Source organism: Xenopus laevis, chromosome 6L, assembly GCF_017654675.1.
Source record: "Xenopus laevis strain J_2021 chromosome 6L, Xenopus_laevis_v10.1, whole genome shotgun sequence".
Lineage (NCBI taxonomy): Eukaryota > Metazoa > Chordata > Amphibia > Anura > Pipidae > Xenopus > Xenopus laevis.
In genome coordinates, this window is record NC_054381.1 from 39712713 (window position 1) to 39736359 (window position 23647).

Below are 23647 nucleotides of genomic sequence, written 5' to 3' on the forward strand. Positions count from 1 at the left end.
GTAGGTCGACAATACAAATGCATTTATATTTAGAAAAACAAGAGGCTTGTGAGGGCCTTTGTTCAATGTAGAAAGCCTAAATGAAATTGGAATAAAACAACTGCACGGTCAGTTAAGATAAATCTAATTTCATTGTTTGTGGTTGTGGATTATTTTGGTAGAATGAAGCAGTGATGAAAATGTACATGAAAGTTATTTCCCTGATAGATAAATCCAGGAAAAAATGAGTAATGTTTGCGGCGGTACATACAATGGGTCTGCTCTGAGTGTGTTTCCTTTTATGCCCTATATTTTTGTTCCGTGTTTTTTTACATTTGCATTGCAGAGCTGCTGGGTTTCTTTATAATCCTACTATTTCTTTCTATTGCAGGTAATGGAGATTGTGAGGATGGGAAATGCAGATGCTTTAACGGCTGGGAAAGTGATCGCTGCCATTGTGCTTCCTCACTTAAAAAACACTGTATGAACCCAAACGGCCATGTGTGCAGCGGCAGAGGGGTGTGCCAGTGTGGCAAATGCCAGTGCACTGATGCCAAAAGCTTTGGCCCTTTGTGTCAGTACTGCACTGATAACTGGTAGGAGGCTTGCATTATATTCATCGTATACATTTGGTATCTGCCCCTGCTCCCAATGTGTGATCTTACCCAGGGGATACTGGTAGAGGGATTGGAGACATGCATTCTTTCCGAAAAGAAATAAGTAAAAATCTTGTGTTGGAGAAAGTGACACAAACGGCTGAAGGATAAGACTTAATGCAAGAGACACTCACTGCAAATAATTTCTCTAAGGGCGTTTTCTCCTGCGCTCCCCTGCTTTGCACTTTCTTCCATTCAGCCACAGGGGAAGATTAATTAGTAGTCAATTATTTTGAAGGGGTCTGTACTCACACAGATGCATGTAAGCGCCAAATGCAGCATGTTGCATTTCACCTGTGTTCGGCACATACATGCATCTGTGTGGGTATAGCCCCCTTCAAAATAATTGACTGCGTCTACTCCTGCGTTCCCCTGCGGCTGAACGGAAGAAAGCACAACTCAGGTAAAAACGGCCGTGTGTAAGAGCCCTTATGGCTTCCCTTTAATGGAACTGCCATCTGTCTTGTCATTTTTATGGTCACACCCAGTTACTCAGGGCAACACATCTTATTTGGTGCCGTTCTTAAAGGGGATGTTCTTTTTTTAAATTAACTAGTATAATGTAGAGAGTGAGGAATTGGCTTTCCTTTTTATATTATTTGTGGTTGTTGAGTTATTGAGATTTGTATTCAACCGCTTACCAGTTTGGAATTTCAGCAATCTGGTTGCTAGGGTCCAAATTACCCTAGTAACCATGCATTGATTTGATGGAATATGAAGAGGAAAGGGCCTGAAAAGAATGAGTAATACAAAGTAGCAATAACAATAAATGTGTAGCCTTACAGAGCATTTGTTTTTTAGATGGGGGTCAGTGAAAGCTGGAAAGAATCAGAAGAAGAAAGCAAATAATTTAAAAATTATACAAAATAAATGATGAAGACCAATTGCTTAGTTGCTTAGATTTGTCCATTCTATAACATACTAAAAGTTAGCTTAAAGGTGAGCCAACCCTTTAAAGGGGTGGTTCACCTTTAAACTAACTTATAAACTTGGTATCTGCCTAAGGCAATTTGCAATTGATTTTACTTTTTTTTACTTTTATTTATTTTTTTTATGACTTTTCAGTTATTTTGCATTTAGTTCAGCATCCCTCCAGTTTGGTTACTAGGGTCTTGTTTACATTAGCAACCAGGAAATGGTTTGAAAGAGAGACTGGAATACGTATAGAAAAAGGACTGGATAGAAAGATAAGGAAGAAAAAGTAACAATAATAATAAAATTGTAGCCTCGCAGACACAGCTCAAAAATGCTAAAAGATCAATAGCAAAGTTGCTAGGAATAGGACATTCTATAACATACTAAAAGTTAAAAGGCACAAATTATTTTCCCCTTTAACAGTAATGTATGGCATATTACAATTAGATGTTTGTTTGTTACAGTCAAACAAGAACTGCTTCACATTTTAGTGCAACCTACTGATTCACACTTTCAGCCTCACAATTAGAGCATGGTACTTTTGGTTGCCCCACGGAAAAAAAGAAGGATAAGACCAAAGCAAATGTGATGGTTTCCCATTAGTGAGCATCTAGAATGTGACATCAAGTCAGTTGTTTGCACGAGTGAATACAAAAGTTAGAGTAAGGTCTATTATAATAACAGTAATAGTCTCCCACTACAGCTTGGCAGAGCTTTATAGAAATTACAATGCTCCTATAGTTCTTATTCTAATCTATCACAAGAAGCAGACTTATGGTAACATGAATGAGAGGCAACAATATGCATGATATTAATCTTAAAGGAAGTAATTACACACTTCCAGGAATATATAGTATAAGTGTTTTGAAGAATTAAAGGGGCCCCTGTCGTCTGCTCTCAGGCCTACTAAAAATTATCCAAGATCAGACTGTAGATATTTCAATGGGCTGTGTTATCCAAAAACCCATTATTCAGAAATCTTCACCTTAAGCAATCTGTTCTCATGTTTTTTTTTATGATTTCCTTTTCTCGTTAATTATCCGGCAACCCATTATCCAGCAAGCTCCAAATTATGGGAAGGCCATCTCCTTTAAACTCCATTTTAGTCACATTTAAAAATTACATTTTCTTTTTTCTGTAATAATAAAACAGTACCTTGCACTTGATCCTATTTAAGATATAATTAATACTTACTGGAGGCAAAACAATCCTATTGGGTTTATTTAATGTTTAAATTAATATTTAGGGGCACATTTACTATTGGTCGAAGTAAAATCCTTTGAATATCGTAGCCGAAGGATTTACCGCATTTCATTCGATCGAGCGATTAATTGTTCGATCAAAAGATTCAAAGGATTTTAATCCATCAATCGAACGATTTTCCTTCGATCAGAAATTACTTAGAAAGCCTATGGGGTAATATTGGTGCTCGGTAGGTTTTAGGTGGCGAAGTAGGTGGTTGAAGTTTTTTTTAAAGAGACAGTACTTCGACTACCGAATGGTCGAATAGTCAAACTATTTTTAGTTCGAATCGTTCGATTCGAAGTCGTAGTCGCTGGTCGAAGTAGCCAATTCGATGGTCGAAGTATTTTTCATTCTAATCCTTCACTCGAGCTAAGTAAATGTGCCCCTTAATGTTCCAAATTACAGAAAGACCGGAAAACCCTAGATCCCGAGCATTCTGATAACAGGTCCCATACATGTACTTGTAGGTAGCTAAGCTGCATAAATCTATATTGAGGGCAAAATCAGCCTTTTGGGTTTATGTAATGTTTCTGTGTTTTTTAATAAAATTAAGGTATGGAGATCCCATTTATGTAAACCCGTTATCCGTTAACCCCCATGACACAAGCATTCCAGATAGTAGAGCCTAAACATGTAGCAGCCACAAAGTTTTATGGCACATGATCATTTATGTGGTTTTCCCAGGGAACAAAAAAAAGTGTTCTGTTATAAAATATGTTAATATGAATTTTTGACACAATGTTCCTTTTGCTAAATAAGCTTTAGTTCTCCAGAGGCTTTAGAGGAATACATATAAAAGAAGGACCAGAAATATTGTTTTGCTTTACTGTGTAAGTTTTCCATAAAAGTGTATTTCTCAAATGGGCCTAAGACATGTTTCATAAAGTGCCCGTTTTTTCTCTTATTACCTTTTACTGTCCAAAACTATTAACCTTAACATAAAACATTTAGATAGTGTATCCTGTTTTCTCAAAAAAAACCCAGGGCTCAGCTGAAACAAAAGGCCGCCTGTGCTGCAAGTCACAGTCTTTAGTCTGTTTATATTACTACTCCCTTCAGTCTAGCATGTAAAAAATGTCTTTGTAGTGCCAGGCCAACCTTTTCATGGTTTGTGTGCCTAGCACGTAGCAGAACCTCTTTATTTTGTCACTAGGGAGGGTACATTCTAAATTAGAATGATGGCCACAAGCCACTTCATTTATTGGTAGATATACATAAGCTCCCAGCCAATCAGGAGCAATCATTTACTTGTAGTGAGTTTACAAGGCAATGAACATACTTTAATGATTTACATTAGGGGAGTCTTTCATAACCTCTGGGGGTGCAAGAGCACAAGAGCTCACACCTAAGTGCTTATTTGCTAAGTACTTGTGCCCCCCCCCCCGGCTAGCTGCTCTTTCAACAGGGCATAAGATAAAAATCTGGGGCAGGAGGAGTAATTTCTGTGTGCTTCTCCCCACTCTCCTGATATGATTCCTACAGTTGTATGATTAATATAAGAATGAAGACCATGGGTTAAATGATAGAACCCAACCCTACCTACACATTTACTGCCCCCATGTATATTGATCCTCAGTGTGGAGCTGTTTCTGACTTAAACCCAACCTAACCCCACCATTAATAATTACAGAGGTTAGCAGCTAATTGGAAAAGGTCATTCTCATAGTTCGTATCATATGCTGTGTCCATACCTCCCAACTGTCCCGTTTTCTGCAGAACAGTCTTGATTTTGACTCAGCCTCAGCCTACAATATACAATGTCGCTGAAACTTAATTAAATTAGAGGCCTTTTGGCAGAGAGCCCAGAACACTCAGCACCTGCACTTAGATACATTTATAACAATTTAATGGAGAACTAAAAAACTCCTGCACATCCCCAGTGTTTCTGAACCAATGTGGGTGAGGTTGGGCAGCATGCCACCCCCTAAAATCCTGCCGCCCTTGGTGGCCTTTCCACAAATCCGGGCCTGGTTATAACACACAAAACATGGCCCTAAAACTCCCAGAAATGGGTTTAAGCTTTCATAACTTGACAAATTTTGTAAAATGGACATGTTAGTTAGGGGATGTGGCCATAAAATGGGTGTGTTCAAAAAAATGTTTGCCGCGCTGCTGCCCATTACAGCCCTTATTTGTTATCCCCATGGACTTTTTGTGATGCTTCCCAACTCTTTTTACACTTGAATGTGGCTCATGGATAAGAAAGGATGGGGACTAGTGATGTGCGGTTGAGAATTTCTCGACCCGACCCTAACCCGCCCGCACCCGGCCAGCTGCTCTCCTTTATTTATAGACCCACGCCGACTCGCCCCGCAGTGACGTCAGAAAAGATGGGGGCAGGCGGAAGTGTATAAATTCCGGCACCGGAAGCCGGCAGTACTAGGTCGCGGGCGGGGAGAGCAGGAGAAGAGCTCGACCCACCCGCGACCCGCACATTTCATCCAGGGATCGGCCCGAACCCGCCCGACCCGCAGGTAAACCCGTGGGTCTCGCTGGCCTCGGGTTGGCCCGCACATCACTAATGGGGACCTTGACCTACACAGTTATCTTTAACTTATAGCCCAAACCCATCTAACTTGCTGCTCCCATGGGTTTTAGGTCTAACTATTCTTTATCTTTTGATTATGTTGTTTTGCAATGCTATTTATACCAGGATAAATGGTTTATATCCTTCATGTTTTGTTAAATATTTGGTGGCCTAATTGCTTCTGGCTCTACTAGGGTCTCATCCACGTGAGTGAGTAAACTCGGGTCAGCACTGACTTTAATATGTGCTAATAATAAGGTAGGGAGGTCAGTGCTTGGTTGATACAAAATACAGTAAATGTGTTCTAATTTTGGACAAAGTAAACACAGTAATTTGATAATGATATGGGTCTTTGAAGTTAGTGAACCTGTCATCTTACAATCTTGTGCTTTCATTTGAGGGATATATGGGGATTTACCAATATTCATTGTTGTTAGAGGATGTTGGTAATGAAACACGTTGCATTTTTCTCTCTCATATCCTTAGATATGCATAAAAAGTTGCATAAATACGATCAGAGCAAGTCACCTCAGCTTCCCATCATCTATGGATATTTATACACACACACACACACATATATTATATGTATATGCCTTAAACAAATGTTTTTGATTTGGGATTCTCTTTTCGATCCTTCTGCCCATAATTTAAGGGTATATGATTGCTTACAATGCATGTTAGTGGTACTGTATATAAATCCTTTAGCTTATCGCAAGTAAACAATTGCAATTATTGTGTCTTTTATAGGAATTGTGAACACTTCCAAGGCTCCATCAATGTTTCTGAATCTGAAGGGAATCTGTATAAAACTGCATGTGATTTGCTGGTTTATTACATTGATCAGACTTCAGGTATGAATAGCCTTATCCTTCCACTCTTCCTTTGTTGGTTTGTTGTTTTACTTGGCTTGTCTCTGTATACAGCATTACATGTATTTATTATGTTTTAAAGTTTCATGATTGATTTAGAATATTCACTAAAGTTAACAAGGTTATTAGGATTTATTCATTTACATAATATCTTGTTCTGAATGGATATAACTAGTCATAATGGCTAGTGATGTGCAGGTCACAAAAACGATGACATGTCTCTACCCCGCCCCTAGGGAAACCACACCTACCCAAGCCCACTGACCCTTTTACTTTTAGCTAAAGGGGTGGGACCTGATACTTACATCACGAATAGGGAGGGTTCCCAGGAAGATGAATGACAAGTAATGCTCAGGGCTCAAGGTGGCAAGTTTGACCCAATGAGGACCCATTGAAGCCTGAAACATTATATTGAATGGGAACTGGCATGCACATTACCTTTGACAGAATTATAATTCCACCAGTTCTGACCTTTTCTCAAATTTATCCGAAGTTTGATTGGATCAAATAAATGTGTCCATTATAAGTAAAAGGCACATAGACCATCAGATGATGGTTTTCACTGTTCATCCTGCAGCTGGATAAAAAGCTAATTACTGATTGGCTGCTAAGGGTTACTGCCCAGGTTTAAATTTGCCCAGTCTTTATAAATGAGCCCCAAGGAGTACTTACCCTTTCACTTACACACTATATGATGAGCAACTCCCTTTTACTTGTTTTGCAAATGTGTTCAGTTGTACAAAATATTTATCCTGCAGAAACCTGGGGATTGTTAGTAATCCCTATAACATGGTTTGCTGCTATAAATAAGGCAAATAGTCGTGCCCTTGTCTCAAGCACATACACAGATAGGCATCCCAGACCATGATGGTGTCCAGATGAATTCCAGACATAACGTACACACCTCAGTGATGAGGAAGGTCAGTTCCAATAGCAAGGTCATGTTGACTGATAGATAGAAGTTGGGGTAGGTTGCAGTCACGCCAAAACATAATATTTCATTATTTCAACTATTTCAAGGTTATCACAAGGTCTCATGGTATCAGGCACTGTCCACAGCCTGTCTGGATAATCAACAGGATTTTATTGTGCTGAAGACATCAGGGAATTTGGACAAAGTGAATAGTCTCACTTGTTGACAGATAACCTGCAGCCCTTTAGTGGGAGTTGGCTGTGGGGCAGAAAGGCTCTAACTGTGGAAAGATCAGACAAATAAACATTATATGAAATATCTTTGGTTAGTCGTCACATTTCCACCCCCATATCTAAGCTTATTCTGTTTTAGATTGAATTTTATCTAGAATATTGAGCATACGTGTGGTTTTAACCAATACATTTATAAAATGAATTATGACCATTAACCATTATATTTAGTATGCAGTACCAATGTATATATATATATATATATATATACAGGTCCTTGTGTGGGACCGAAACGTTGGATCAATAAACTTTTTCTTTTTTATCTTCATTTGTTGACCTGCAAAATCCTGTGAGTGCCATCACTTTATACCTTTTATGAACTTTCAATGCATGTGCACCCAGGTCTCGTCTATTTTTTCGGGGTGTGCGGCCCTTACATGTTTTTTCATATTTTAACGGAAATGCTGGGAAATTGGTTGAAGGGGTGTATGTATCATCCAGATTTCTGTCATACTGTGTTTAAGCAACCAGGTAAATGTACATTTTTTCACGGGTCTGTGGCTAGCTGTAATAGCCGGAAAAGGACCCGGTTTACGAGAGTGTTGAGTGTTGGGCGGGATCCGATTCCAGATGGACAGTCCGGGTTTGCCCAACACCTGAGAGAGGAACAGGTGTTTTCTCTCCTTAAGTAGGGAAGGGATTGTGTGTCTCTCAATCCTGGGGAAAAGAGCAGGCAGTGCAGGCCTGTTAGAGAGCCAGATTCAGCTGTGACTGTTCTAAATTGATACATTTAAAGGATACATTTTTTATCTTTGTCCCTGCTGAGCAGAATCCAGGAGTTTCATTAAAGGCAGCTGTTAGAATTGATACAATAGTTGCTAATACTCCAATGATTCTGCTAAAAAATTTATCCACTAAATATTGCAAAATTGTAACAGTTTAGAGTGCGCCTGAATTACTGAGCTGCCAGACTCAAACCCCAGAGACATGAACATTCACCTTTAAACTTATATTTTGGAAACACAGTAAAAAATAAATAATGGAAAGTAATTGAAAAAAGTATTTATTTCTATGGAACAATCTCAAAACAACTTAACTGAAAAAAGTTTTGGAACCCCTTTAATCATATTTTTAAAAAAGGTGTTGGTGTATATAGTGAATAAAGTACCCCCTCTACTGTAAAATTTAATGATATTATAAGTTACCAAGGAGTTCCATGACCATATAAAAACAAAAGGCTCATGGACAAGCATTTTTATACAGGTCATGGAACTCAGAGGTGACTTCTAATATCCTCATATTTTGCATCAGGGGGTACTTTATTTATTATAATACACAAGTTTCAGTGAGTCATGTGACAGAAATTACATCACTGATTATAACCAATGAAATAACTAAGCACAGTTTATAACAATATAATTTACAGGATATTCACGGCTCTTGTGTATTATATAGTGCATAAAGTACCCCCTCTTGCAAACTATAAGGATATTATAAGTTCCCAATGAGTTCAATGACCATATAAAAGCACGAGGCCGAGTGTTTTTTGTATACAGGTCATGGAACTCCGAGGTAACTTCTAATATCCTCATATTTTACAACTGGGGGTACTTTATTTATTATAATACACAAGTTTCAGTGAGTCATGTGACAGAAATGACATCAGAACTCACCGTTTATAAGTGATGACATCAGAACTCACAGTTTATAAGGATTTGATTTACAAGATATTCATGGCTTTTGTGTATTATATAGTTATATATGTGAGTGTATACATAGATGCAGCGATGGATGACAATACAAATATAGAAAGACAAATACAGATTATAATAAAGATTTATAGATAAATACATGGGACAGCCCTGCCACTCCATCGCAGAGTCCAATGAACATCCATAAATTAGTGTATGTGGTTGGTGTGGTTTAAAATGATGTCATCAGTAATATGAGTCTCAGCAGTGATAGTCTATGAGTGGTTATGGTTTCCGCAGTGATACCGTAACAGCATAAAATTATTTCTTTTAACAGAAACCACGATCATGGGAAACTCTGCAGTGGGTCTGCAAGACAGAATCATGGTTTGCCCTCCTGTCATAAACCTGTTCCTAGTTGTTGCCAATCATTGTTGCTGCCAGAGTTAATATACAAATGTGTGGGCAGTGGGGACATCTTTATTAGCCACAGGCAGATCAAACATATGTCTAGCATTGTAATTTGGGCAATCTGGTAAAATGACTTCCTTCCTTAATTATCCTCCCTTATCCAACGTTCATCGTTCTAGTGCACAAAATATCAGGCAAGTTAGTTCAGGGAGACCTGCACAATTATATTTGTACTAGCGTGTGCTTTGTAAAAGATATGCAGCATATTAACACAATACTTTACAATTCTGTTTAATTGCTCCTTTACTAACACAGCAATTCCTGCCTGCTAAAAAAATATATTCTCTTTTCGCACAGAATGCTTTTCAGATCCTCGGATCCTCACCATTTTTTTCATCATTTCTATTGTTACATTTCTGCTGGGAATTCTGACTGTGCTTCTAACGAGGCATGTTATCCTACACCACCATAAAGCCAGAGACAGGTCTGCGTCCAGTTATAGGGCACCTACAAACAAGAAGGTATGTGCTGCGCTACATCCTTATTCTGTTACTTACAGTTCTCATGACATCAACAATGCAGCACTTTTCATGCATAAACGAAACTGCGGGGCATATTACCCTTGTTAAACGGGTAGAAACAATGACTATGTATTATTAAAAAGAATAACAAAGTATTTTACATAGTACCTGTGCTATCTATTCATAGTAATGCAGTAAAATGATTGTTCGCTTATTTGCCTACATAAACTTGCATCTAACGCAATAGAATGCAATGTTTGTTACTTTCTCGGGATCCATGAGTGGGGTGTTAGAGCACAGCAAGTAAGCTTGGTACGTTCTTAGTTAGAACAAAATAAATAATATATATAATTCTTTATGGCACAACTGCCTTGTCTGCAAACGTAGCATATTGTATAATGTAGATTATGAACGTGTTTAAATGTTACAGAAACTCAGAAAACAAACACTTGATAAAATGTTTTGTTCACATAGAACACTCCAAATCATCCAGATGTATCTTGCAAAGTAGAACTCTGCTCCATGATTTACAGTCGTTTATTGGTTTTTAAGTTATTTGTAAACGCAATTGCTATTAATAGCAGTATCTGTGTAGCTGGTGCTTTTTTTTTTTTTTTTTGCACTACTGAGTCTGACTCCAGAAACAATGTAGCAGAAGCTGATCTGATTAACATATACAGAGGAGAACTGATTTTAGCTACATTGTTCTTTTATTAAAGAGAAAAATAAATCATTTTGTTTTTTTAAAATTAGAGTTATTCGCTTAAAATAGATAGGGATATGTCCCCATGATTTCTGGATCCTAGATATGGGATCCCATATAGGCCCACTAAAAAAAAATCTAAATCTTCCATGTAGAATAACTTGCATATATGAGTGGTAATCATTTTCCATAGTATGTTAGACTTCTGAACACATGAATTAACTCAAATTTTTTTGTCCTCTCTAGGATAAATGTGTGCTGCACAATGTGTACACTCGGACAGTGACATACACGCGTGAAAAACCAGACAACATCAATATAGACATCAGTAAAATGGAAGCAGCTGAGACATTCAAGTGTAACTTCTGAAGAACTGTGTTCACCCAGTAATGTTTCACTACTTTGGTTCTGGTATGTCGGCTGTCAGTATTGTTGCTGGCATATAACTAAAACCAACTGTTATCTTTAATTATGTAGCTGCTGTAAGGCCTGTGGCACCAGGGCAGATTTGGGGCATTTAGATGGCTCCCTTGCAGGTGATTTTTCACATCGCAATAAACATCTGTAAACTGCCCTGTGTGCCATAGGCCCATTCAATGTGCATTACTACTGTGTGGTACCACTGATAAATGTAGCACTTTATTTTATTTGTGTCTTCTATATTTTATGACTGTTTCCAATATTTTTAATAAGATAAAGCAAAAAAAAGCACTGGTTACACTTTAGCTAGGAATTTGTGCACTCAGAATGTTACATTGAAAATCTGGAACTGAGACTAAGCCAAAAAAACACAATATTGTATATACATGTATATCCAGAATGCTCGAGAACTGTGGCTTTTTGGATAAGGGATCTTCAGTAATTTGGATCTCCATACCTTAGGTCTGCAAAAAAAAATAATTTAAACCTAAAGTAAACCCAATAACATTGCTTTGCCATCAATATGGATTCATATAGCTTCGTTTTCATCAAGTACAAGGTACTGATTTTAAAGGGAATCACTTTTAAAAATTATAAATTAAATGCTTAAAATGGAGTCTAGGGGAGACAGCCTTCCTGTAATTCGGAGCTTTCTTTATAAGCGTATGCTGATGTCAATTGGCAAAGTACAGCAATTGTTATTAAAGTGGACTTAAGCTTTATATTGCTCCTTCCCTATGCTTTGTGCTTGTGTCAGATTGTTAGTGGCAAGGTGGGGGAATGACAAGGTAACTGCAGCTTTTTAGACATTAATCAGCAAGGTGATTTGTCCCAAGAGAACTGTCTAAAAATAAACAGCGCTGGGATTTTTTAATGTCTCAAAAGGATGGAACTTCTAAAATCAATTTCAATGTGCCATGTTACATTCTTATATGCTAGGGTTACACTAGGGGCCTTATTTATCAAAATCCGAATTTTTCTGTCTATATAAAGAAAAAAAGTCCGACCAAACTAGAATCCACAATTAGACCGTATTTATTATTTTAAAAGGACGACTTAATCAGATCGGCGACACACGAAAAAAATCCAGCGAAAAGTCGAATCATTCAAATTCTTCAAATCTTTCCACGTAAAGTCAGAAATAGTCGGATTTTCGGGCTAATTCCAGTGCAGATGACAGAAACTTTCAAATAGGTTAGGGACCTCTACCATTGACTTATACAACATCAGTAGGTATGAGAAGCTAGATTTTCGGATTCATACGTTTTCCCATCCTCGGGGTATAATAAACCTCGAAAAATTTGAGTTTTACTTTTATTAAAAAAAGACTCAAATTTTTCTTGCTTTTTGTCGGACTTTAATAAATAACCCCCTAAGTGTGTTGTTTTATGTCAGCAAATTTGTGCCTTACCTGACATTTACTTGTGTCGTGTTGTTATTGAATATATCTTATCTTTTGTAATATTGCCAGTAGGAAGCAGAATCTAAATCCCAGCCAATAGGAAATGTTTATCTGCAATTGTAATTGTTCCCCCCAACAGGGGGTTAAACTCCCCTCTTAGGCTTGAATTCCAATTGCAAATGGAAAAATATAAAGGCTTATTTATTATGGCACTGGCACAGGAGCCCCCTATACCCAAAGGACTTGCATTACTGCAGGCTGCAATATTGACTTGTCCCAAACAAACAGAACACAGCATTCACTTGAAAGTGCACGGGGGTTCTGTAGTTAAAGCCTGCACTAAGTAGGTGCTAAATACAGGGCCCCAAATCACCCAGCATGCACTGGCACTCCCAACTTTTGCCAGGGAATATGCATATGCTTCTCATGTGTCACCTCCTCTTTATTCAGCACAGGCAGGAGCAAGCAAGACAGGCACAATTCTCCAGCCTCCATTCTGGTCATGGCAGGTGTATAATGGATGAATAGCATGACACTTTGCTCTTGTTCTTTGCACTTTGCACCGTACACACCAGCAGCGGCTCATAATAAACAAGCCCTGTAGTCTTGGACTAGATGTTCTCACTGTGACTGAGGATATTGATGTGATTCAGAAGCATCTGCCAGAATCCCTTTCCTAGGCTCTACAGAACTGGATTAGGTTTGATACTAAACATTATAACATAGTGTTGGGATTTCAGGTCCTGTTATGTTATGAGGATGTTTGTAAAGTGTCTGGAGGAAGCAACTTCTATTATGCAGGTGACTGAATTCTGATGTGACTGCCAACATGCATATATTTTTTTTAAATAAAATCGTACCATACTGATACCTGTCTTCCATGGGACAGACCCAAATCGCAGACCGAAAAAATAACCAGAACTTAATTTAATGAATAGTGGGTAAATTGGGGGTATATATGGGAAGATTAGGTGTGCGACCTGATTTGCCATATTTATAAAAAGTCAGATGTTGGGAGATGCAAAATCATGCAACATTGTGTTTACGGCAAAATAAATGGGTTAAGGTTAAACTTGTAGGTAGGAGGCATGTGACACTAAAGTTTGTCAGCTTTAACAGGTCCTTGTCGATTTTCAGCTCCTACTTGCTGTGTCCTACCTTTACTCTCAGAGTACCATAGAGAGGATCTGTCCTTGTTTTTTTATTATATATTCTGTTAAAACCATAGTTTAAATGTTTTGTCTGTGTGTGTGTACAATATATAGCACTAATGTACATCAGAAAAACTGTCATCCTCCCCTTAACATTTACCGGGACACTTCATAAGAATCCTGATTAAGTGTGGCTGGGGGACACTTTTGCTTTGTGTGATCATTTTCTGACTAAATTTCAGACTGACTCACACCCGCTACCCAGACCCTATAAAGTTAAATTTACCATCTGTCCCAGGACCAACGATACCGGAAGTGATGTCACTTCTGGCGAATCATCAGGAAAAATTTAAAAGAAACAAAAACAACTCTAAGGAGGGTGGGAGGGATCAGTCTTGTACATTTGCCGGGTACCCAGGTGGGTTACCCTCAGACTGCCCACATGGTCAGCGAATCAGGGAGTTTCTACTGAGGAACCCTACAGCTTTGCGGGTATTCTGCAGGTATCCGACCAGGTGCAGGTGCAAGTTGCAGCATTATCATGTGAATATAGTGCAATTGGATGGAAGTGGAAGGACATTTGGGGCATGTTTTCTAACATTGGTGATAAATATCTCTGGAGATGTTGCCCATGGCAATCAATCAGTAATTAGATTTAAGCCGTCATCTACAAATTAGAAAACAAAAGCAAAAATCTGATTAGTTGCTGTGGGCAACATCTCCAGAGATATTTATCTCCAATGTACACGGACCTTTATGGATGTATTTATTAACATTGATGAAGTGGGTAGGGAGTGACCAAAATAATAGTAGCAGGGTCAGGAACCAGCAGCCTTTCAGCTGTTATCTGATTCTAATTGCAACAAAATGTCCAAAAGTACTATTGTATTTACCAGCATTGGCATCATTTTATCCCTGCCAGCGCTCTCGCTTTGGATAATGCTTAGAGCAGCCGTTTTACATACTTCAAGCCAAACACACTGGCAGGGATATTTCTACTCATATTCTGAACCTTAATCCAACTCCCCTTTCATTTCCAGAAATTCCTGCCATGAGGATGGTGAGAGTGACACTAAAATAAAGTTTGTAGTGCAGGCTAATGCTTTTGCAATAATGAAATCAATGACTCTTCATTATTCCTCTAGAGGCTTAGGTTAGTTGATGAGTGCTGCAGAAGGAGGTCAGTAAGCTTCTTCTTCTCATTGTATAGAGTGAAGTTTTATGTAGCAAGAAATGTTTCATCATGTGTATGGCAATTTATACAGTTTGCTATTGTTGGCTCATCTTCAATACATTTATTTTATTTATTCTGCTCACATAAATTTATAATCACTTGTGTGTATGTGACCTCCCCCCATCCAATCAGTGACCCAATTTGGGCATCTACTGGACCTGTCGCTTGCCCCCCCCACCTGATTTAGCATCCAGTAGATTAGTACATATATGGGGGAATGTAATAAAAGTCCGTAACGGGAAAAATAGTCTTTTTGCAAATAAATCTGCCGAATTTAATATAGCTATTGCGAACCAGCAAATTGTTTCGCAAACACGTCCAACAGGGGAACAAGGTTTGCAAATTTTATAGTTTGCGCCAGTGAGCAGTGAATGTAATAAAACTTCTTACTGAAAAAGTTATGTTTGCTCCGAAAGATTGCGACACCTTCAAGCACTTCTTAAAAGTGAGCAATGCGCAATGAAAACTTGCGATTCAATAACAGTTTAAAGTGGACCTGTCACCCAGGCATAAAAAGCTGTATAATGAAAGTCCTTTTCAAATTAAACATGAAATCCAAATTCTTTTTTTTTTATTAAAGCATTCATAGCTGTTGTAAGCTTATTTTAAAATCTCAGCTGTCAATCAAATATTGCCTGCCCCTCCTCTATGCCTTAGGCATAGAGGCAGGGAAAGCAATGACTTTCACTTCCCATTCAGCACTTCCTAGATGTCACTGCTCGCCACACATTCCACCAGTTCTCTTAACCATTTAATTGTGTAGCCAGGGCATGTGGATGAACATCGGGTCCCCCATTCTGGTGCACAAACAACATTCTGAGATGATACAAGACTTGTCTTAATAAACGTGTGTACAAAATGGCTCCTGCCTGCTTGCTATAATTATGAGTTCCCAGACCGAAGGAAACAAGATTATTATAATTTATTTAGTGTAATTAAAGTTCATTTTGCTTGACTAGCTTGATAAAATAGGATTTGGAATATTTGTTTTTTGGGTGACAGGTCCCCTTTAAGGAAGAGTATTACATGCAAATTTTTATCCTTGTTTGTGCAAATTGTTTTGCTCTTTGCGACTTTTATTACATTACCCCAATAGGCTCTACAGGTGGGGGGAGATATCTGACCTACAACTCCGCCTCAGGTGTCCACCTTTATATAAATTCTGGGGAAAGAGGAACTAGGAGTGAGACTCAAAAAATACCTAGATACATAAAAATGATTTGATCTCACGTTCATAGCAACCAGAAGGCAGTTTGGAAAGTGGTAGTAATTCAAAACCTTAAATAAAATAACTCAGTTGTATTTTTTGACTACATAGCAACAAAACACTAAATAGTTAATTTACATTGCACTTCCCTTTTAACTTTGAGAATATTTTTGAGAATATACATAGTTGAGAAGAATTTGTGGCCTTGTTACGGTCGGCCAGTTATTATAGCTGCATTCGCGAGAAACTAAGAGGAGAGCAGATTCTATTCATTTTTGTTGTGTTCCTTTGGTTCTTCATATTTCTTCTGTAATGATAAAAATGTGTCTTATTTTTTCCTTAATATATTATGACTTAGCAGAGTGAATCGGAAATACCAGCATTTATTGTACATACATTTGCCAAGACTTTAAACTGAAACATACTCTGCAGACTGTTAGGACAGGGAATATTTGACATTGCTTGAATGTAATGGTCGAAAGGCATCTTGCAGGGAACACGCGCCCTAAGAGATCAAACCTATTCAGAGACATTATAGTTAAGGCAGTCTTTATTAGCAGCCTGGATACAGGGGCTTCATTTGACTATTATTAAACTTCACCCAGGTGGAAATACATATGCATGCCAAAGCTCACACTAACTGAGCTGAGCTTTCTGGTATCTCTAGAACCGGTGGCCATTCTCCACTTTTCTCACTGTAACTGGCCTTTAGGCTGAGCCCCACTGTTCCAGCCCCCATCTAGTGGGTCAACGGGAGGAGAGTAAACGTAAATAAGAAAAAAACCTGCTTGTTTATATGCTGAAATAGAGACGTTTGAAGCAGTGAATCTTCTTTATGTTGGTGGGTAAGGGGCAGATTTACTAAAGGGCAAAGTGACTAATGCTGGCAACTTCGCTAGCGACAGCGCCGATTCTGTCATAGGCGGCTATTGCAATGCCGCCCCCCTTTCTGGCTTACCTGTCGGGAGGGGAGGCAGTAACACTAGTGCGGAGAGCACAATTGCGCTCTCTCGCAATAGTACAGCCAAATTTCCGGTTTAAATCCGGAAATTCGGCTCTTAAAGGTGCGGGAATGGCTTTTTGCCGCCCCTGGAAACCTCTCTGGGGCTGCCGTCTGAGGCGAGCGTCTCAGCTCTCCTCATTGGCAGAACGCCCCTGGCTAGTGAAAGAGACAGACGCTAGCGGTCATTTGTACTCTTTCACCAGGCGAATTTTCGCTGTGGCGAGTGGACGTTACTCTGCAAATTCACTAAGATTCGGATTTTACTGAATGTTACCTCTTTTGCCAGACTTGCCTTTGCCAGCTCAGACGAAGTGTATTGGAGTCATTCTTCTGTTACTTACATCATATTTTTAGTGTAAAAAGTCCCAAAAAAACGCTGGCGTCTTTTCCTTTTTTCAGAGTGATAGTGCCGGCTTCCCCAATACATTTTCTAACATTTGGAACATTAACTATACAGTGGGCTCATGTGTAGGTCATTATAACAACTCTATTTTCTTTATTAAGGTTCCCTGGACTTGTGTAATGTAATGTATTTGCTGCAACATATACGTCCATTCAACTTTATAATGTCCAGCCGTATGCAAATTAACCTTAGCGAAGACCTCTAACAAAGTTGCGCTAGGCAGAATTGAACACTAGCGCATCTTTGCTGTGATTGGCGACGTAACTCTAGCAAAAATTCGCCAGCATTCGTCGCCCTGGACGCAACTTTGCATTTTAATAAATTAGCGTTGTCTGAGCGAATTTTTGGCTGGTGAAGTGTTGCAATGGCTGTGAATCCATCGCTGCTGAATTTTCACCGCTTAATACATTTACCCTTAAGGTTAAGGCCAGACGAGGAGATTCGGGGAGGTTTTGTCGCACTGAGGCAACTTTGGGCGACTATTGAAAACGCATCGCCGCATGTGCATTAGCGCAGGCGATTTTGCGCTGTAGCCTATGGAGAAAAAACGCTGAGGCAGTTCGGGGAGATAGTCTCGCAAAAGACGTGGCGATTAGTCGCCAGGCGACAAAACCTCCCCGAATCTCCTCGTCTGGCCTTACCCTAAGAGAGATTTTGCAGAGTTCTTTTAACAGACAATTAAATCTGCAATGGCCTGCTACTATTTAGATAATTTATTTTGAAAGGTGATCGTTAGTGTTTCTTGCACCTTGCTGCTGTCTTCATGGGTCCCTAACAGGCAATTCAAGACCTTATTTGCCCATAAACGTACATGGAACTGGAATAGGTATTTTGATCAGATGAAAAAGCACTAGGACATACTGTTTATTTTTCAAAAGGGGTAATGTAAGGGGCAAAGAAAGGATAATCAGTGGTGGGTGCCAATATAGGCACCACCCAGTCATTTTTATTACTAACCTCAGACCCTGGGCCGTCGCTCCTCTCTACATAAAAGGCATCAGCCCCAGCGATCACTGCCATCTTGTCGCCTGTCCCAGGGATCCCTTGTGGGCACCCTTTTATGTGTGCATTGGCAGTAGAGTCAAATTAGAATTAAAGGAGACATTTTATGTTAAAAAACAAGAATGTACCAGTGCATTAAACTCCTTTAGATATAGAAGGAATGTGGTTAAGAAAGTTTCTGGTTACTTTATGAAAAATTTCTGCAAAATCTCCACTAGTCCTGCCCATCTGTTCCACTTGCTGCTGCCTCCTTTCCAAGGCTGTGCAGGGGAGCCCGCGGCACTCAGCACACTGACCTGATAGGGAACTGGTCTGTCTTTGCTTGTGTGACTGCAGGGCTGTGATTGGCTGTCCCTCTTCTACTATTCTTTTGGCAGGGACTGTTAGGACACCCACCCCTCATTTGAAACTCGGACAGGGACCATATCAGATCTATAGGGGGCTCCAATAAAGGGGCCTTTTTTAAAGACAATATAGATTTTTGGCCAAAAGTAAAACCAGCACCATATAATATACATTATTGCCTATAAAATTAGTTTTTTTTAAAATGTATTCTATATGTCTCCTTTAACCATTAAAAGCCAAACGTTTGCTCTACTGCAGATGCGCTTGGTTGGGGTCTGAGGTTATAGATACTAATCAATGGGTGGTCCTAACAAATAAGCACCCCCCTGTATTATGCCTTCAAATGATGACATGGTCAATATATTGTTAATGAATTAAAGAGAGAAAAGAAAGCGACAACTATAGCATTTTCATCAGGAGATGAAGAATTGTGGTGTCAAAGGTAGACACTCGATAATTTAATGTCAGTTATTAGGAGGAAATGAGCTGCCACTATATGAGTTATGGAACCAGCCTGGGTGTTAGAACCAGAGACAGATTCCTCAGTAAGTTTACTCCCTGTGATTCCAGACCGCATACTGGGGAGTGGAGTTAAGTGAAGTGTTAGCAGCTGGGCTCACCTGTATTTGTGAAGAGCTGAATGTGCTCATTAGGTAACTCCCAATCTGTTTGATAGGTCCCAAAATTATCTCAAGCAGCTGATGCTCCGTCAGTTCATCGAATATTACATCAGTGAACTTGGTCGTCAACAGAAAATTTTGACATATTATGCCTTTAGTATCGATACGATGGAGTGTGCTTCATGGTGCCAACCACTTCCAATTCACTGGCAGAGGAGCATGAGAAAGGGTTGATATCTGCTGAAATATTTGTCTTATTGTGTAACTAGGGTATGAAAATTGGAAATTATTTCTTTGAAGCTTTAATGCAGAGAAAATAGGTAGCAATTTAAAGGCACGGCAGATTCACAGTCCCCCCCAGCTGCTCTGAATTACAAGTCACTGGGGAAGAGAATGCCTGGGTTGCCAGTTTCCCAGCAGAGCAGAAGCTGAAAGCCCTGGGGTAAGTGCTGACTGTAATCCAGTCATGTTTTCCTTCTCGTCAGAGGTATGTGTGATATCCAGGGCTGGTTAACTTGGAGTTTTCTATAAGCAGGTTAAAGAAGAGTAACTTTCATTATTAAGAATTGCTTTCAAGCAGGACTTGACCTGATCCAGGGGCTGTGAGATAACTGAAGAAGAATTATGTAGAATTATATAGAATACCAGGGGAGTACATGTTTTATTGCATTAAGCTGCTGTGCAACATTCAGGCCCGGGCATGAGTTCAACATGAATTACCCTATCACACAAAGCAAATTATAATAAACATTTTTAATGGATATGCTAAAATTCAGTTTGCATGTTCAGTAACAGTTTTCCTGATGAATCATTTAAAGGCCTATATTGTCATGCAATGGGAGATTTGTGGATATAAATGAGTTTTTCTGTTTTTTTTTAAGTTGTATCCATTGTATCCATATAAATGTAGCGAGCAAGGTGTAAAATGAAATCAAACCTGTAATTCTTACATTGTTATAATATATTTTTTTACATAAATTATTCACATTTGGTGTATGTGTGTGTTTGTTACTGTACTAGTCCCGCCATACCAAAAAAAGGGGGAGGGCTGCAAATAATTCTTTTTTTTTTTTTAAATGTACTGAAATTAATGATAAATGATTTGAGTTTATTGTTTGCCTGCTGTTAACACTTTATAATCATGTTTTTATTCCTGGGTCTCTGTTTGTAAGACCCATTAGTTCATTCTTTCTTCAGTCAATCCTGTATGAAAATAAGCGTCATAAAAACAAATGCAACCCCATTATGAATTAACAGCAGTCGGCAAGATAATAATACAGGTATGAGACCTGTTATCCAGAATGCTCAGGACTTGGGGTTTTCCGGATAACGAATCTTTCCATAATTTGGATCATCATACCTTAAGTCTACTAGAAAATCATGTAAACATTAAACTCAGTAGGCTGGTATTACTTCCAATACGGATTAATTTTATCTTAGTTTGGATCAAGTACAAGGTACTGTTTTATTATTACAGAGAAAAAATAAATCATTTTTAAAAAATTCGGATTATTTGAATAAATTGGAGTCTATGGTAGACAGCCTTTCTGTAATTCAGAGCTTTCTGGATAACAGGTTTCCGGATAACGTATCCTATACCTGTACCTTCTATGTTTATATGTACTTCCCAGACCTGGGTCTGCCTCAGTTGTTGAGCTGTAACTGCCAGCATCCCTAACAGCCAATGAGATTTTGCCACAGAATAATGGAAGATATTGAGAGCTAAAGTTTACCAGAGATGTAACTAGGGGCACAGGAGTGTAGAGGCTTTGAGTTGCCACCTGTCCAGGTCAAAACTGCCTCCCGGGTTTTCCAAATTAGGAAAACTGAGCAGGATTTTTCAAGATTAACACCGCAATTGGCTAATAACCAATCGCCAAGTCATAGCCCCGCCCATGTGACGGTACTGCTCTGCACCATGACATCACAGTCGCCGCCCGCTTCCCTGCTAGAACCTAGCATCGGGAAAGGTGGCAACCCTAGACAGGACCCAATAGTGCCCTAATTAGTGAGCAATTTTAATATATCTTGGTAGAATAGGTCAACGTACGAATGTTTGGGGGCCCTAAAATTAATTTTCTGTGGGGCCCAATAACATCTATTTATGCCACTGACTGATTTCTAACCAGCAGTCCTTCAGCTGTGGCTAAACGATCCAGCACTCACCAACAGCCAAAATCTAAAGGGCCCAGAGCTGACCATCCCTCCCCTGATACTTGTATCATGTTTGTCTCAATAGACTGGAGCATCAATCCGTAGGTGGTGGAAAATCGGAACAATGTAAAATACAAATGAATGGACTGAAAAAATCACACATCTAATCCTTTCCAATTCCTCCTTGTGTTTTACTTGTATTTGTGGGTGGGTGTTTGATTCTAAAAAAAAAAGTTTGTTCTTTTGTAATGCCATGACTACTAAATGTTATGTTAATATATTTTAATAAACTGACACGGTAGAGTATAGTGTTTATTTTTATAATAAAGTTTGGATTGTTTTAACTTTGGTGTCTGTTTCTTTTCTTTAATAAGTCAAAGCTACTGTAAATAATATTTATAAGGAGCCACTAGGTGGCACCGACGAGCCACAAACTAGAAAGCAGAATGTCGGCCATTACTGACTGTATTTTGTTTAGTTCAGAAATGTAAATATGCTATTGTATGAGAAATATAATCAGTCCCTGAGGTAATGGATAGGACTTGCTGTTTATATTTCAAATATATTTAAGAGAAAGTCTGACATTTTGGTATGCTGAGAGGATTTTACTGCCTTTACACCACTCGATTGAGGCGGTAATAGAGGGTGAACATTCAAGGTGAAATTAAATTAAAACAACAAAATCTATAGCATCTACTTAAAGGGGATATTTCCCCAAATTTGTTTTTGGGGGATAATTCTATAACTGTAAGCAACACCCTAATACATATTGATGACAATAGGGTTGCCACCTTTCAATCCGATGAAGTCTGGGCAGGGGGACGAGCTGTGATGTCTCAAGGGCGTGGGCAGTGATGTCATTGGATCGAGTGGGTGATGTGGAGAGGCAGGGTCATGGCATAAGGGGCGTGGTTATGACGTGGAGATTGGGCGATAGCCATGTCAATCTGAGAGTCGTGTCTGGATTTCCATAATTGGAAAACCGGGCAGGAAGTTTTGACCCGGACAGCCACGGTTTTTAAAAGTCAAAACCAGACAGGTGGTAACCCTAGATGACAAATATCCAATGAGTTAAAAGTCTGTCCTTTGCTCTCTTCTTCACTGCATGCCCCAGTGCTGAAACAATGTTTTAGGATTCAGCTGTCCTGCAGCCAAGACTCCAACTCCCACAATGCCTTGGACACTTCTGCTATTCTTCTTTGCATCAAGTCTGTTAACCAAAGAGGAGATCTGACTATCGATACGATGTTTCAGTGACAGAAGTTACTAGCACTTTACTAGCAGCTTTGTAATCATTGAGCATTTTTAATTATACAGGTATGGGACCTTTCTGTAATTGGGATCGTCATACCTTAAGTCTACTAGAAAATCCGTAAAAGTAATTAAATAAACCCAATAGGCTGGTTGTGCTTCCAATAATGATTAGCAAAATCTTACTTTGAGTCAAGTACAAGGTACTGTTTTATTATAGAGAAAAATATTTAAATATTTGGATTTTTTGGATAAAATAGAGTCTATGGGAGATGGCCTTTCCGTAATTCGTAGGTTTCTTGGATAATGGATCCTATACCTATACTAAAAAGTTTCTTAGAATGGGGTGGTTCACCTTTTAGTTAACTTTTAGTATGTTATAGAATGGCTAATTCTAAGCAACTTTAATTCCTTTAAAACATTCATACATCTGATCTTCAAAACTAAGGGCACAAAACAGGCTGAAATGTCTCCTCTCCATTCTTGGTTCCAGTGAAGAGGTCAGGAATAAGCAGGCCCACAGGTCACATATGCAGGCCTCATCACACTATAGCTCAGTATACGTGATTTACTTAACATATTTTCCATGCATATTTTCCTATGAGTCCTTAAGTATATATCTGGGAAAAAAAGTTTTGTAAGCCCAAAGCAATGGTAGATATTAATCACCCTTAATGTAATGTCAGTGTTTGCATCTCCTGCAATTTCGGGAGGAAAATCATAAGGAGAGGAAGTTGGCAAGTGATTAAATGAAATGGTAAGGAAGCGTGTAATGGTTGTGTATTAGCAGGCAAA

At 38.9% G+C, this 23647-nt stretch overlaps 1 protein-coding gene across 1 annotated transcript in view; it reads left to right on the top strand.

Moving 5' to 3' along the window:
• Positions 1–13347, top strand: part of itgb8.L (integrin subunit beta 8 L homeolog) — a 66810-nt gene extending 53463 nt beyond the window's left edge. Inside the window, exons 11-14 of the mRNA XM_018267372.2 lie at positions 371–575; positions 6070–6173; positions 9794–9957; positions 10907–13347. Coding sequence (XP_018122861.1) covers positions 371–575; positions 6070–6173; positions 9794–9957; positions 10907–11029 — 596 coding nt within the window. The 3' untranslated portion in view covers positions 11030–13347. The remainder of the gene's footprint in view (positions 1–370; positions 576–6069; positions 6174–9793; positions 9958–10906) is intronic.
• The last annotated feature ends 10300 nt before the right edge of the window (positions 13348–23647 follow it).